Source organism: Dermacentor silvarum, chromosome 1 (assembly GCF_013339745.2).
Source record: "Dermacentor silvarum isolate Dsil-2018 chromosome 1, BIME_Dsil_1.4, whole genome shotgun sequence".
Classification (NCBI taxonomy): domain Eukaryota; kingdom Metazoa; phylum Arthropoda; class Arachnida; order Ixodida; family Ixodidae; genus Dermacentor; species Dermacentor silvarum.
Window position 1 is genome coordinate 67,766,247 of NC_051154.1, and position 16,753 is coordinate 67,782,999.

At 43.2% G+C, this 16,753-nt stretch overlaps 2 protein-coding genes across 8 annotated transcripts in view; both read left to right on the top strand.

Annotated features, from left to right (window-relative positions):
* LOC119464960 (uncharacterized) overlaps window positions 1–6,711 on the top strand; it is a 101,149-nt gene extending 94,438 nt beyond the window's left edge. For all 7 annotated transcript variants that reach the window (XM_049669034.1, XM_049669053.1, XM_049669037.1 and 4 more), the window contains 2 exons: window positions 1,698–1,865; window positions 6,242–6,711. In XM_049669034.1, coding sequence (XP_049524991.1) covers window positions 1,698–1,865; window positions 6,242–6,352 — 279 coding nt within the window. In that variant the 3' untranslated portion in view covers window positions 6,353–6,711. The remainder of the gene's footprint in view (window positions 1–1,697; window positions 1,866–6,241) is intronic.
* A 9,348-nt stretch (window positions 6,712–16,059) lies between these two features.
* The window catches only part of LOC119464969 (ran-binding protein 9), an 80,904-nt gene continuing 80,210 nt past the window's right edge, over window positions 16,060–16,753 (top strand). Inside the window, exon 1 of the mRNA XM_037725827.2 lies at window positions 16,060–16,287. Coding sequence (XP_037581755.1) covers window positions 16,095–16,287 — 193 coding nt within the window. The 5' untranslated portion in view covers window positions 16,060–16,094. The remainder of the gene's footprint in view (window positions 16,288–16,753) is intronic.

Below are 16,753 nucleotides of genomic sequence, written 5' to 3' on the forward strand. Positions count from 1 at the left end.
TGAACTTCCCACAACGGCTTGCTGCCCGTAACATGCACCAACTAACCCAAATCAGCGTCGCCAGACTGCCGTGCCACTTCGTCGGAGTCTGCGACTAAGTGGCGTTTTAGTGTCAAGTGCGAGATAAGGCGATGATAGTAGTAGGACAACTTGTGTCATCTAGTAGGAGCTTGCAGAAATTAATCGGCACTCTGTATGCACGTGAAACTGGATTTTTTATTTTTTTCTAATGTTCACACTCAGTTTTACTTGAGGATGGGCCTTACATAAGTAAATACGGTAGTCAGTCAAGGTTGCAGTCATCAAATTTTTAACAAATTTGTAATAAGATGTGCTGTGAGAAATTTTAGAGGCTCTCTCCGATTAAAACATCCTTCTTTATGGTTGTAAAATATAGCCATAACTGGCATAGTGTATCATATATGATATGCAACACTTTCCGCTCATAAAATGACAACCATGCATTTTCGTTAGAAAAAATACTGAGGGTTGTTTTAGCATTTCTGGAATAAAAAAAGGTTTGTCTAATTTTTTTGCAAGAAAACAAATTCATGCAGTAAGGGGTGAAAGAGTGACAGATGTTCTCCCCACATTATGCTCAAAGCTGTCGTGACACAAAGCAGCTCTTACAGCCTGCTGAGGCATCCAATCAGTCATCATGCGCTTGTGCTGCAAGCGGCAGACGTGCTCACAGACCATGAACTCGTTGACTTTAAGAAACCGAATGAGGTGGGAAACACTGCATGGACAGCACTTCTGGTAATTGTTGTGCACCTTATTTTATAATTGGAACAGAGAAAGGTGAAGTTTTGTCAACGAATATTGCAACAGATGGCATCCTTAAAATTGTGAAATTTCTTTAGCCTCGCATGGTGCCCTCTCGAAATACTATTACAACATGTCTTAAAAACCATTGAGTAAGACGTTGATTAACCAATTTTTGTTCTTTAATGAGCAGACTGCAATGGGTACATGTTTACTGTCTACCAAAGTGAGTGTATGAGTAGTGAAGAATGAATCATCACAGTGCTTTCTTTCTTTTAGTGCTCTTCATGAGCAGTACACCAAATGTGGTGTCTTCCTATTTACATCCAACAAATTTTTTAAATATTGTCAGTGTCACTAGTCATTTCACTAAATATTTTTAAAATTTACTTTAGGGCATGTATGAAATTTGTGCAATTGAAGTCTGGCTTTAATGTGGTCATAATTATTTAGTGAATATGCTTACACATGTACTTTTTTTTTTTTTTAGAAATTCTGTCCTAAGTATATAATATGACGACATTGGCATTTCAGTCTATAAATTTACCTAAAATCTCCTTCATGTGTATTTCAGAAGTGACATTTTAAAGCTGGTGCCAATCTCAATTTCTGCTAAGTGGCCATGACTTTAATACTGCCTGCAATTCTGTGATTGCCACATGTGACTAAATGAAAAGTTGACAGTAGGGCTAGTTGGCCCTGTCCCATTTTGTTCCTTTCAGTAATTTTTTTTTTTTTTTGTGCTGCTCTTTAGTATGCATGTTGCAATTTGTCGTGCAAATTATGTCCACTTCATCACATAAATAACCTGGAAAAGCAGAATTGCGCAATCTGTTACAGGTGAATTATAGAATAATCTATGTGATGGCGAAAAAAAATGTGGCACAGTTATTACTATAATGACTTAAAATTTCAACTTTTTATCATCACAGGTTGAGTTTCGTGACCAAGTCCTCAAAAACCTTGAAACCAAGTTGACCAATTCAAGGCAAGAAACAGATAACTTAAAAGAGGAGCTCTTGCATGTCAAGATTGAACTGGAGTTTGCCAAGCAGACAGCAGAGAAAGAAAGAGTGGAAAATGAGCGGTTGAAAGCTGAGGTAATCACTTTTACAAGCAGTGTTGGAAGCCAAGGCAACCATGCTGCGTACTTATTGTCTGCAATGTGTGTAACAAACCGCCAGTCGCAACACATTTTCGGTAGGAAAATTCACTCTTTGATTGATAGAGTTCGATGTTTCCAGGATCGTATCAGCTATAGGAGATGCCTCAAAAATAAGAGGTCCTGCAAAACTCTTAAACAAAGTTGTAGAACGTATTTGGTATTAAAGGAAATCATTTCACGAACATTGTTCAGCAGGAAGTATTTGAATGTGTCATCTACGGCAGAATTATTGGCACTCAAACATAAGCATTTGATTCCTCCACGGTGCTCCTGCTCCTCCTTCCACACAATGCACGTCAGGAGCTATGGAGAGGCAGGCCATTACCACCAATGCACCACCCACTATATGTCACAATAACAGAATACTTCTTTTATGTTTGTTGATAACATGATGGCCACTACTTCCAATTTTGGCACTAACAACTTGCTAGACTTTGAAGGAGAACCAGCACTAAAATTACCTGAGCTTATAGCAGAGCTGTAACACACAATGTAGCGAATTGCTGTAGTGGGTGTAGCTTTTAGTGAAATATAGGTTGCGGTTTTAACATTCCGCCTTTCATAGCTGATTAAAGTGCAAATGTAATGCTTCAGCTGAAGGGGACAACTGCAAGTTTTTTACATAGTTGGTCAGCAACACGCTTGAACTCTGGACTGGAAAAACTAGAGCACAGGAACGAGACACAAAGAATTATCTTCGTGCATCAACAAGCATGTCTTGCTTGAAAGATCGTTCTGTTTTCATGGAGGCCCAAGTGGCTGGCATTGTGAACAGCTGCACACACATTTCCCAATGTGATGCAACAGTGCTTGCCGAAGCTGAGACTGCTGTGGTGCTGAATGTAGAACTTTAGTATCCATGTCATCCTTGCAGCAAACGAATGCGCAGGGGCATCATCATTTCACATTTATTTTGATTGTTGTAGCTGATTAAGCGTGTCCTATGAACTGGTATACCAGCCACAACATGAATCCAACACTCATGCTGTGCATAATAAACTGATATACGTAAAAGCTCGATGATACGATCGTGGCTAATACGAATTTCCGGATGATACGAATTTTTCTGTGGTCCCGGCCGAGCCCCATTACTTTGCAACGTGCTAGAGAACGGTTGTTACGAATCGATTTTCGGGCAGCGTCGGTTGATACGAATAAACGCCACCCCACTGACGGCCGCGAAAGAGAACAGCGCGCAGTCACGCGCTTTCTCCCGTTATCTTTTGGTGCGGAGGCGCGGACGCGGCGCCGGACAGCGCGGACTCCGCGACTGGGCGCGAAGAGTTTGAAGCGGTGGCGCTTTTGTACTTTTCCTCCTTTTCGGCGGCCGCCCATCGGACGGAGTGGCTGCTGTGCTTCGGGCCGCGTACTTTGTGTTTGCGCCATTTTACCTAGTCGCAGCGAGCTATGTCTACCGAGATAGAAGGACATTAGAGACTTTTTCTTCAAGAAATAAATGCTTTTTACGTACATGTGCCTGAGTGAGTTCACCTCTGACTCTTTAATTTAGCTACAGTCGAATCTCGTTAATTCGAACACGCTTATTTCGAACATACCGCGCACCGACAATGCTCTTAGCAGCGCGCGAAATCACGCGGCGGCGCCTTCAACCGGCATTGCTCCGACACCGCCATAGAGCAAAAGCTCAGGAGAGACCCCTCAATGCCGCGCGCGAAGGAACGGGGGAAAAAAATAAAAAAGAACCCGCGGCGGAAATTTCGCCCTCTCTCAAATTGCAAGGTCGGCGTTTCTGCATCGCGCCGGAACAAGCGTGTACGTGCCGACTAGAGTGTTCTAGACAACCGTATTCTAGCACACACTGACGTCTCAGCCACGCGGATAAAATGGCAGTGAACCCTTCTCCTCTATTTTCTAGTCACGTGTTGACCTTGCACGCTGCGGCAGCAGCGCAGAGGGAAGCAGCGGCGGAGGCGCAGTCGGGCCAACGAAACTGCTCACGCCCGCAAACGCTCGCTTCCCGATAACGGCAGAAAACGAAACTTCAGGGAGCGGCTAAAATAAGCTGGCGCCAGCACGGCGGCGGGCGCGCACGGAGATGTGCGCACGGAGTCGAAGGTGAGAGAGCTACGAGGGAGTTGAGAGGGAGGGCGAGGGGAGCCACCAAAGCGGCAGAGTTGACGCGGCCAAATCCGCTTCCATGCCGCCCTCCTCCCTCACCTTCGACGGTCTCCGCGCGCACCCGTGTGCCGGCGCCGCCCGCTCCCTGAAGCTTCGTTTTCTGCCGTTATCGGGAAGCGACCGTTAGCCGGCGTGGGCAGTTTCGCGGCCCGCGCTTGCTATGCGCTTGCGCGCCGCGATATTTCACGACTGGCACCGTTCGTGCATCGTAATATGGTGCACGAATACTTAAAAAATACGTCCTTTTAATTCGAAGAAATTTTCGGACCCCTTCGAGTTCAAATTATCGAGATTCGACTGTAGTTTTTATTGTGTTTCGATGATACGAATTTCGGCTAATACGAATATTTTCGTGACCCCGTGAGATTCGTATCATCGAGCTTTCACTGTACCTAGAATATTCACCAACACTGCAAGGTTCAGGTGATTCCAAGTGCTGTGTGTTTAGACACAAACGCACATACCAGTGCATGTGAATGCAATTTAAGCAAGACACTCAAAGAAACTTTAGTGGCAACAGAATCTTGAACTGCTGAGGAGGCAGCATAACTTGAGTAGGTGACAGTCGCTAAAGACTGTCACAATTAAATTGCATCGTTAAACATTTTACTCTGTTTTTTAAGCACACTAATATAAGTATGATAGCACTGCTTATGATTTCCTTATTTTTCTTCTAAGTAATAATTTCTCGTGATGTAATCAGAAATGACGAATGCGATCTGCAGAACTCAGCAAGATGGAGGAAAATTCATGTATCAGAATGAGAAATCCGGCCAATAGTCACATTGTGTCCTCACTGCCAGATTGCAGGGATTGGAAGAAGCTGAAGGAAAGCATGACCAAACTTTATAGCTCTACTGTATGTTCCCTGCTATAGTGAATTATATTTGGCACAGGCTTCGCGACAGTGTTGTCTCACATCTAGTATAGTTACCATGTTGAAAAAAAAAAAAATCATAGCAGGACCTCTATAAAGAACAGAGAACTGACCGAAACGTGTTACAAGGTCATGGTGGAAATGAATGTGTTCCTGAGACCCTTTGTACATTAAATTGCATGTTACATTCCATCCTTCTCAAAACTAGGAACCCATTACTTAGCATGTTCATTCTCATTATTCTTTTGAATAATCCCTCTGAAACCTTGAAGACAGCTCGGGGACATACGTGTAATCACTTTTCGTTAGTTCCGATTACTGATTAGTACTGCACTTGCTCAATTGTGTGCGTGCGACTGACACAAAACAGTGGTGGGCTAGTCAAAGAAAAGCTTCCCTTTAAAAAAAATTAGAAGTTGGTCTTGTTAATATTGAGCACCTGAAGTTCTTTAATTTGCACTGAAATTTCATACATGGAGTTTTTACATTTTGCCCCTTTTTGAAAGTTTGCCTTTTCATCCATGCGATAAGTTCAAGCCATCTTTGATTGTTTGGAAGTACTGGTTCTTCACCTATACTTTGACCCTGCAGCTTGCACGGGCAACAAACTGCGGGATGACAACAAAGTGCAGTCGGATACTTTTAGAGGTGGTCAAAACCTGATTGAACTTGACCCAATTGGTCAAGGTGCCCATAGCTTCCACAGTGCTGCATGGAACTGCTGAGACAGAGAATAGTTGATGTAATACTATGTTTTATGTGCATGTAAAAACAGCTGTCCTGACAAGACAACAGAGGCAGCAAGTTGATGGCTGAAAAGTGCATTGAAAGGTTTGCTTGGAAGTATAGTCGCACATGCAACTGCTGGAGTGATATGTCCAAGGGCCAGCATAATCCAATTCTTTCCATTAGATTCACCAGCCACTGCACTAGGAAGCCGATCTTGGTGATATAGCTAAAATGCTGTTCAAGCAAACGTTAATATAAAAAGATTTAATGGATTTCAAGGATGCTGGCCCAGATTTTTATGCTCTCTAAATCCAGTATTTTTTTTTTTATATACAAGTAACATTTGATAAAAGTGGCGACAGTTATGCCTTTTGTACGCTTTTCTAGTAGCCATCTTGTCAGCATGCCATTGGTTGCTACTACTTGGTTGCAGTGAAAGGCAGCATGAGTGCTGAAATTAATTCTGAGAGCCTAGGCAGCAAGTCCAGAGAAAGATTGCTGTTAAAACATGCATTTCAATCAAAAGATATGTTTTGAATCCACCAAATACCATTGTTTCTGTGCAGGTAAAGAGGTTGAGCCAGACTGTGACGTACCTTCAGGATGCCCTGGTGGAGCTTAAGAAAATTAAGGCCCAAAGTTCGGCAGCGTCATTGCCAAGAGTGCATGATGTGTGATTGGTTTTATTAAACGTTGTGATTCAGTCATGCAGGATTTTTGGCTTTGGACACTTCCAAAATCCCTTTTTTGTGTGTGTGTGTGATTAAAGCTGCCATAGCAATATTTATTGCAAAAGTGAACCCCCTTTTTTTCCCTGAACGGTTGTGATTTCATATTCGTGCCATTTATTTTTCAGCTGCAGCATTTGCTTGTTAATGGGGAATTGCAAAATTTGTGCTTTGCTTGCATCGATGATGTCACTTGCCCTGTGATAAATGGCAAGATTATTTCAAAAAGCTCTCTCTCGTTTAGTGTGCAATGTCAAAAATTAAATGAAATGGTATTTTTAGGCTAATAAACATAACTTTTACTATGCTGTCTGTGTTCATTGTGAAACATACACTGCCAGTGAACAGACAACTGCTGCAGTATAAGGATTATGCAAAAAAATCAAGACTTGGTCCAGGTTACTATGAGTGCATCGTACTTGCATTCTGTGGCTACGTAAGTGGTGACGACAGCATTGGTATGAATTCATGTTTATCCCCTTCAGGTGCCAATTAATTCTGTCCATGGAAAGTTTAGTTTGATCACACCTTCTACCTTCTGGATCATAAAAACTGTACAGCTGCAGAACAAATTACAGAATGTGGACTCCATGTGAGAACGCTATAAGAATGCCAGATATGAGAATATCAACTATTTCGTGTCTAGAATACTTAGAAAGCACCTATCCAGACACCTGAAATATATGCCTAATATACAACATTTTGAAAACAATGAAAGTGAACCTGCTACATGAATACAAACTACCACTGCAAGGACAAACATCCAACCGTCTACCTTCAAACTCGTTTTACTAAAACACGACATTTATTCAAACTTTCAGCACAGGTCCCATCAGAAGTGCTTCAAGATGTTTGTGAAATCAGTGCTTTTGATTTTGATGCACTACCTTCACATGCATAACTGTGCACATAGCGTCTAAAGGAGTTATGGTGTCAGATTGGCACTAGAGTGTACTAGAATACGGTTGAGTGGGACGAGCGGCTGGGGCGGCGCATTCTTTGCAGTGAGGCGCCCTACGTGGAAAAATACTGTGGCGGCGCTGCGATCGAAGTGGATTGGGCCGCATCAAGGTCGCGCCGTGGGAAACTGTTGGCGATGCTGCTCGGCAGAGTCATTTGTACTACTTCGCGCGCTGGTATTTGCATTCAGACCACTCAAATGGTGTTCATAATTGCATATGACATGTATTTATGCCTTAAAAATAAATTCCTTTTTTTTCTCTTCTTTATTTTATTTTTAATTCCGCTCAGTGATTGCGTGTGCATTGCGGCCGCAGTGTCAGCTTTCATTCTACTATGTTATTGTATTGTACCCTTTGGAGAACAAATATTTTTCTCGTTCTTCAAGCAGCATGTATCTCTCGTGTGTATTGTTGCGCATATAGTTTTTCATTAGTAGGTCTTGCGAAACACAGACGAAGGAACATATGTAACCTTCCTGCTTGCCGCTTCAAACAAGTAAAGCATATCTGCCCCATCCGGTACCTTGTACGTACTCAGATTTACATGAAGCATTGTTATAGATTAAAAAAAGAGGACACTGCAGCGCAACATTCTATTCAAGTTTCTGCCTTCCTCGTGTAACAATGCGGAGTAATTGGTACGGGGTCATTTATTACAGTTGGACCTCGAGCACCGAAAACGGTTTTAGTAAGTCATTCTATATGCTAATCTTTGGCCGTAAGCCGTACGTGGAATTTTTTTTCCAGTCGATACTTCAAAAAAGAAAAGAAAGCCTGCACGGTAGCCTAATTAGTGGCTATGTGGTGGATACGGCGTTGCGCTGCTAAACTGGAGCTCACGGGTTCAATCCAGGTCGCGGAATTTGATGGGAACGAAATGGAAAAAAGACTTGGGTATTTCTATTTAGGTGCACGCTAAAGAACCCCAGGTGGTGAAAAGTAAACCGGGTGCCTCATAATCATATCGTGGTTTTAGCACGTAAAACCGAAGAAGTTCTTTATATTACAAAGAAAAAAGCAGGTGGCTGTGTTCTTCGGCTTTTTTCTAGGGGTGTAAACAAAATAAATTATTCTAGAGTCTGATTTTCGAGAAAAACATGTTACGCTTATCCTATATTTCATACATAAATGTAATGCTGTTCCCACATGTATGACCGCTCAACTCGTCAGCTTGTATATTATAAATGGCTGCTTTCAGTTATCCAGTGCACTATCATAACGACCATAATGAAACAACTAAAGGAACAGCATGTCTCACATACTCGTAGAGATATGTGCAGATCTGTTGAGTTCGTTCAAGAAAAGTGTGGTACCACATGGGGCACATAGTTTTAATGGGTTGCAAACATGGTGAGACTGTCAAAAAAAGTTTTCCTTGCCTGAATCAAGTTAGCAGATTTACAGGCTGTCCCAGAACGGGGTGTTTATTGTTAAGCAGGACTTATTAACACCCGTGCATTAATTCTCTCGGGAACTGCTCGACAGCCACAACTCTCCGGCAGCACAATCATTTGGAATAACAGTCCTCACTTGCATCGGTCACTCACCTTTGAGACTTCAATAGTGCTGTTATGCGTTACATACGAAGGGAAACGACTATTCGGCGTCGTACAGTATATCAATAACACTTGCATATATATATATATATATATATATATATATATATATAAGATAGTTTTGCCTGCTATGAATATTTCTGCGAATGAGAGTTTTATGTGCAGTATTCACTAATAAGTGTGCTTGTTACTGCAAACACGAGCGCTTATTCCGGTCAGGAGTTCTCACTTTTTCAATTTGTGCATTTAGAATATTTGTTATTTTTTTTCCCTTACATATATATTGTGAATGTATATGTCTATGTACCCTTTGATTTAATTACCTAGAAATACATACTTCACGCCACGCAGTTAATAAACCTAGTTTATGTCACTCTAATGTTTTCTTCAATCATTGTCCCTGATCAATATGACACGATATCAATAATAAAATTGTCTCACGTAGCTTCATGTTGCAGAGATACCAGTTACCTTTAGAAGACAGTGGTAAAAAGAGCAGTTCACCTGGCTAAAACTACATTTGGTACCAGCCGTCAAGAGTCGTGAGCGCAGCAAAGCAACTAAAACATTTTAAAAAATCTACTGCACAGACGTTCTGCGAGAAAAACTGGGCGTCCGCCAACGTCCGCGTAGCGAACGCGCGCTCGCTAGCAGACGACGCGCTTGACAACGACAGCAAAATTGAAGACGTCGCGTTGTATAATCCATGCCTCAAGTATGTATGTTTGGCAAAATGGTGTAAACATAAATTTGCAGTGGAAATAAAGCACTATTGTAAGAGCGTACTATGCGCAATCGGCCTCGGCGCCCGCAGCGAAAGTACGTTGAATATGCCGTGGAGCGCGACTCCACCCCAATCCAGTTAAAACTAAAATAAGAAAAGTACCGCCATCCTTTGATCAACGCCTCTTCTCTCTCTCTCCTGTATCTCCGATTGGACGATGATAGCGCGCGCTTTCACTTCTTTATGTTTAGTTTTTTCCCGCCTCAGAGCCGTGTTGAAAGTCACTCTGGGCGGCCGCAGCAGTTTTTTTCCTTCCTCCATCATTGCTTGCAACACTCCGCCGCCGCCGTTGCTCTCACCTCCCCCTTCTAGACACCGTAACAAAAGCGCAACGCGTGCTTCCACGTGACACGCATTGGCCAATGGGGGAGCGGAGGAGGCAGGGGCAACAGCAGGCGGCGAGGAGGAAACGCGTGTGTGAGCGCGGTGGCGGCAAGATCTAGGGCGCGATCTTGTACGCGTTCCAAAATGGAACGGAGGCGTTCCGTTCCATCGAGCCGCACACGATTGGTCAATTTGAACGTCGCGGTTCAAATTGACCAATCGTGTGCGGCTCGATGGAACGGAACGCCTCCGTTCCATTTTGGAACGCGTACAAGATCGCGCCCCTAATCATCTAAGAATGGCGCTACTTTTACAGATAGAGGGGTTTTAAATCCAGTGCGCTCGCAGCGCCCTCGCACAATTTTTCCACACGCAGCGGGAGAGTGCCGTTCGGCCCACTCGACCATTGTCTAGTACACTCTAATTGGCACCAACTATTGTGTTGCAAATTTGTGTACTCTTTTGGGGGATGGGGACGCTATTATCAGAAAGTGCCTTGATTATGATTTTAGAAATAGCACCACTGCATTTTTTTTTCTTTTGTTTAACATAATGGAAAATTTCTCGTAACTATAATAGGTTAATTCAGCTAAAGTTGATTTATTAATAGATGGAAATGACTACCCAGCCATTTCTCTGTTACAGCACGAGTGTCGCCTGCCACTGCAGCTATTTGGCTAATGAAGTACCATACTTGACTATGCTCGCTATTATGGAATGGTAGTCAAATGTTTGTGATAAAAAATGACACTCTTGAGTTGGTCCAAGTATGCCTCAACTAAGGCATAGCTGGATAATGCACAAAGCTTTTTCACAGCCACAAAAAGTCATCTGTAAAGAAATAATTACCAATTCAATCAACAGATTATTCAGCAAATTTTATAAAGCAGCTTCATCAGCTACGACATCACAAACCAAGCAGGCGCCACTTGGTCACAATGCCTTGCTGTTACATTCATATACAGCCTTAAATCGCAGAAATGGCCCTGCGACTGCGATTTTCGTCGCATGCGACGGAAATCGCACTTCCGGTGCGATAATCGCAGTGCAAAATCGCACCATGTGAAACGGCCTTGAAACGGCCTTTACAGAAATTGGTTTAACACATGCTTACACTGCCTAGTTAGAGGGGCCCTGAACCACTTTTTATCAGAGTGGAGAAAGGCATTTGAAGTGATAAAAAGCTATTTCAGAAATACTTTGTCGCAAAAAGTACTTCAATGCATTAAGCAGAAGCGGAGTTATTGGTAATCAAACAAGGCCTCTGTTGTGCTCCCGTTCCTTCTTCCATAGGGTGCTAGCATCGAGGCACTCTATTCTTCCATGCCTTGCCCTGCGAAGGCTACAGCGGAGTGGGGCATGGCCACAGCAGTCCGCCTTCGAAATGTCACTGTGGCACGCAGTTCAAATTTAATTTTGGATGTTAACGTAGACGCCACGACTTACGATTTGGTGCCTACGATGCGCTAAACGTATGCCAAATGCAGTTGTCCTCAGCGAGCCGCCGTGCGCTTAGCCAGTGGTCTCGTGATGGCACCCCGCGGCGGCCGCGGTGCGTATGGGTACAAAATAAAGCACACAGAAAGGAGTGAGGATAATGGCTTCTGTTGTAAAGAGATCGTTTGAGAGAAAGGTGACTTCGCACTCCGCTTGCAAGCTCCACGCACCGCGTACGACAGCTTGGCTGAGATGTTTACAGCAGCGTATGCTACCCGCGGACTATGTTATTAGCCCGAGGTTTGGTGTGTTAGCCCGAGGGTTGGTTCAGAGCCCCTTTAAAGGGGCACCACTAAATCAATAAAAATGAAGGCCAAATTTGCACTTGAATTTCTCATAAGTAGATGTAACCTAGATTTCAACGTATTTTATTTCTTGGGCCATTGTGGCACAGTGAAAGTTCTCGAAACATGCCAAGTTCTGTCTTTGGCTTTTTTATAATGCAGTGTAGTCAGTTTTTACCAATAAAAAATTAGGCTCAAGCAGACACTGTCAAAATCCATGACATCGCGGCAAATGGTGCGGGAACTCCCAAGGTGGCATCACCACCTGCCTTTAATTTTTAACCTTTTCTTGCTTGTCAAGCCTTCTCAAATGGTAAGAATGGCTTTTTTCGTATTGGAGAAGCACAATTTACTAATAGCGCACTAATTATTTTTCTTTGAGTGTCCCTTTAAGCTGGCCTAACAGAACCGACTTGAGTTTCAACGTGAATTAGTTTTGGGGCATTGTGATAGAGTTGTAGTAGGGTTGACCATTGAGATGTCAAGGAGTCCAAAGTTATTCCTCATCACAGGCACAAGATGCACTCCAGCACAGCAGCCCCAAACAGCCAGAGACGGATGGTATGGCTCTCTATGGCTGTTTCCTTAGTCAGCTATAGTGAGAGAGAAAAGTTTAATGATCAAATGCGGGGGTCAGCCTGAGGTATATCCTTCTAGCCGGCTACTCTGTGCTAGGGAAAGAGGAACAAGAGCAGCGACGGTGACAGAGGAAGGAGGCAAAACACCACAATGGCTAGATTTTAAAAGCCCAGTAAGGCCTCACTGGCCTGGAAACTAGATTTACAGCTGCGCCAAGGGCCCAATATAACGTCCTCTGACAACGGTTGGCTGTCGAGACAAGCAAGAGCATCAGTCAACTTCTGTTGATTTTCCATGTACTGAGATCAGTTGCATAGCACATGCTTTATAGATTCAAGCACTTGGCACAAGCCACAGTCTGGAGACTCGAGTATCATATTAAGTGCATGAAACAAGGAGGTGCCATTCTCAGCCTAAGCCTGTACAGAAGATTGCAGCAGATGTCTTGGCACACACTAATGTCGACGAAGCTGTTGACTACCATTGTGCACAAGGGTATTTTTGCACCTAACACATTCACATATGGAGACAATGGCAGCAAAGGGTGACTATCGCCACACATACGGCAGCTGTGTTCTAGTTCATACAACTTGTGCACATTGAAAGGGTTCCCAAACCCATGCTGCTGCCTCGCTTTCGTGCCTGCTCAACTTTTACATCAGCCCTGGCTCCCCAAACTGCCAGTACCATGTTCCCTGTGCCAATCGTGCCTAGCAGGTGGACATGTTACAGGTTTTGCTGCGATACCTTTTGAATACCGAATTTTCCTACATAAGGCAGATGTAACTTGGTTAGCTGTGCATGCTAATGTAATCACGCAACGAAACTCTAGCTGCTGGTAGCGTGTGCGAGTTGTTGCCTATTGAACATGTGGCTCCAGTGGTGCACCAACGGGGGGGGGATTCGGGGGTTGTAACCCCCCCCCCCCTGAGGCTGACTTAACCCCCCCTTTTGTTTAAGCCCTTTTCTTTCCTTATGCATTTGAGTACTGCAACTAAGATGTAAGACGCGCAATCGTCTGCACACTCGCAAAAAGCGCATTTTTTTGACAGTTTCTCATGAAGAAATCGAAATTAGTGCTGTTTAGAAGGTATTGGCAAACTGTCAACCCCCCCCTGGCAGAGATCCTGGGTGTGCTACTGTGTGGCTCCTACCCATTATTGGGGATTCAAGTGAGGATTGCCCCACTTGGACTAAGTGCTGTAGAAGGTGAAATTATCTGTTAAAATGAAAGCAATAATAGCAGGAAGAATAAATAATCATTAATTGAGAAGTACAGAAAAAAAATTACACTTTTAACAGGGCATTCGGTTGGAACTGATGAATTGTTCCTTCCTCATTACAAAAAGAGCAGAGTGGGGAGGGCATCAATCCTGACCTGTACAAGTTCAGGGAGGTAATGCAGCAATATAATTTTGTGATGGAGACCTCAAACATTCTTGTGTTGCAGAATTCAATACACTAGGGAAATACCAGATGCTTATATTCTGGACAAGCAGTCAGTACTGGGTCTGATTTAACCTTCATGATTTAAAGCATCTGAAATCTAGCTGCCATGATGTGTGCTATCAGTGGTAGAACAGAAGGACTGGGTCGCAAAGTGATCTTTTTGCAAGTGAATTGGCAGGTTCATTTAAAAACGAACCTTTATGACTGGGTACTCAAATAAAACTAACACATTGCAAATGGGCAGGAACTAGAAAGCGGAAGAGTTTTGGCATGGGCGAATCATTAGATGCGGAAAGGGAAGAGCACACAGATAGCAAGTCAAAGAATAGCAGCTTTCCTGCCCATGGACTGCACCACAGTAGCACGAAGGTACACTGGAAGGTACACTGGAATAGCAGTGTGAAATAAATAGACATGAGCATATTTTGTTTATAATCTAGCAAAGTAATTCAAAAATGAATTCAGGGAGGAGGGGGGGGGGGGGATGGCACTGAAATTCTTGAGGAAAAAATACCTATGCACAGAATTGCCAGTAACAACAAAACTTGTTTGTGCTTACTGGCCACTGTTTTTAATGTAGCTGTACTTTTATTTTGTAGAGCAAAAGATAAGTGGAAGAAGTCACAAAAGGTTAGTGGAAGAGACTGACAGTTTCCACCTCTTCTTTTTTCCGCTTATATTTTGTTCAGCCAGTGACAGCACACACCACAGCCGCTAGATTTCGGATGCAATCAATTAGGAAAGTCTTATCAAACCTAGTTCTGACTGCTTCTCCAAATTATAAGCACCTGGCATTTCCCTGGCGTAGCGAATCCTTTAACACAAAGACGCTTGAGGTCTCTCTCGCAAATTTACGTTGCCGCATTCCCTCCCTGAATTTATACTTGGACAGGTCGGGTTTGGTTCCCTCCCCTTTCTGCTCGTTTTGTAATGAGGAAGAGACAATACATAACTTTTATCTCGTCGCCGCTTTACTGCAGCAAGAAAAATATTATTGGAAATACATTTTCAAAGACTTGGCCTGGACTGCTATTCTTACGTTTGCAGTAGAGTGTTCTAGTAGACTCTAGTTTGCAGCCTACACTTTGGGATTCAGCCACAGGGATGCCTGCTCTGCTGTCCAAACATTTCTTACAGAATCCAACCGAACGCTCTGCTAAATTGAATCTTCTCCTTTTTGTGTACGTCTAAATTTATTATTATTCATTCAATCTAACCTTACTGATTTTATTTTAACAGATAATTCTACGCTATACAGCGCTGGTTCCATAGATATTCGGAAATTTATGCTTCATATTAAATTGGAATAATCCACCCATTTCTAAGCCAATCCCCCATAGTGGGTAGGAGGTACTGACACGATTAGCAACAAACTTTTGCGCCACAAACATTGACAGCAACGGTGTTGCTACATGAGCCAACACCCATCCACGCGCCACTGCGGAAACGTGTAAGAGCCAGCGTCGTCTTGGCCTCTTCGATTTTTTACCTCGGGCTAGCCGCCGGCTGCCAGAGCCAGAATTTCTCTATGGAGCCAGCCTGAACTCACCGCCATGAAGACGACATGGCATGAGCAACAAAACACCGCGCAAAAAAAAAAAAAGAAAAAAAAAAAGAAAAAAAAAAGAAAAAAAGAAGGTGGTGTCGGCAGTGTCGGGTCTCAAAGGATAACCAAAACAGCTCCGACGGTGGCCACGGTGACTGTGGCTAGAGCGTACTAGAACCGCTAGAACACTGTGGCTATGGGGTACTGCCACAGAACACCCATACAAACTTGTACTGCAAGGAGGAAGGAAATAAACTGTTGATGTACTGGAACGCTGGAATACTACCATAAAGAAAGAAATTCAGTTTCTTTCTTTATGGTACTACCACAGAACACCCATCGTACTACTAGTACTACTTTCATACTGTGGCTACCATGGTGGCTACCAACGTTGCTACTACCTACGACAGCCTACGACTACCTACCGTGGCTACTCCCCAACTTCTAGTCATAGCTCCAGTTTCCTTAGGAAATTGAAACTAGACTGAGACTTTATGATTACTATCACAGTAATAAGCATACTACCACAGAACAACCAATACTTGACTATTGGTTCCTTATTTCGTGACTACTATCACCATCACTGTTTTTCCTTCTCACTTTCCATTTGCTTTCTTTCGCTTATTTTCTTTGTCGCTAGGGGGTTTGGAGTCGAGCAAACACGAAGTGACGTATTTTACGTAAATGCATCCGGGTAACTCGGTACTACAATGGCGACAATGAATCAGGCTTTTGGTAGTACTGAATCTACAACATCGTATTCGCAGCAACCAACTGATCGTTTGAAGTTGTTGTACCCCACAGTGAATGAAGAAGAAACTCCTCTTCCACGTTCTTGGAGCCCAAAGGACAAATTCACCTACATAGGCTTGTCACAAAACAATCTTCGAGTACACTATAAAGGTTAGTGGAACTGCAAGTTTCTCAAGTAATTTGCTTATGATGCTTTCACATGTTTGACTATCATTTCGCAAGCGTCTAACTTCTGATCAGAGTGTTGTTGCTGTAGTAATACTCTATCGTTGTGCGTTGCGTTTGCGATCCCTAGCTGTGCCGTCGTGACGCATATGAAAGAAGTTTCAGCTGTTCGCAGCCGAGCAAGCTGCTGACAGCTAGCGTTCAAGCAGTTTCGCACGCTAACTTTCGTTTTACTTTCACTTAATTGTGTGACATCTAGATGGCTGTGATAGTTACCGTCGTTAGCTTTCTTTTGTGCAAGAATTCAATATTGCGCTCATTAAGAACTGAAATTAAACACATTTATTGTTACGCTTACTGCTACATTTATTTCACAGTTGTATTATTTACGGTGGCAATGCTGCTCCGAATTGCTTCTCTTGGGCGTGCTTCCCACTGCCTGCGTCATATG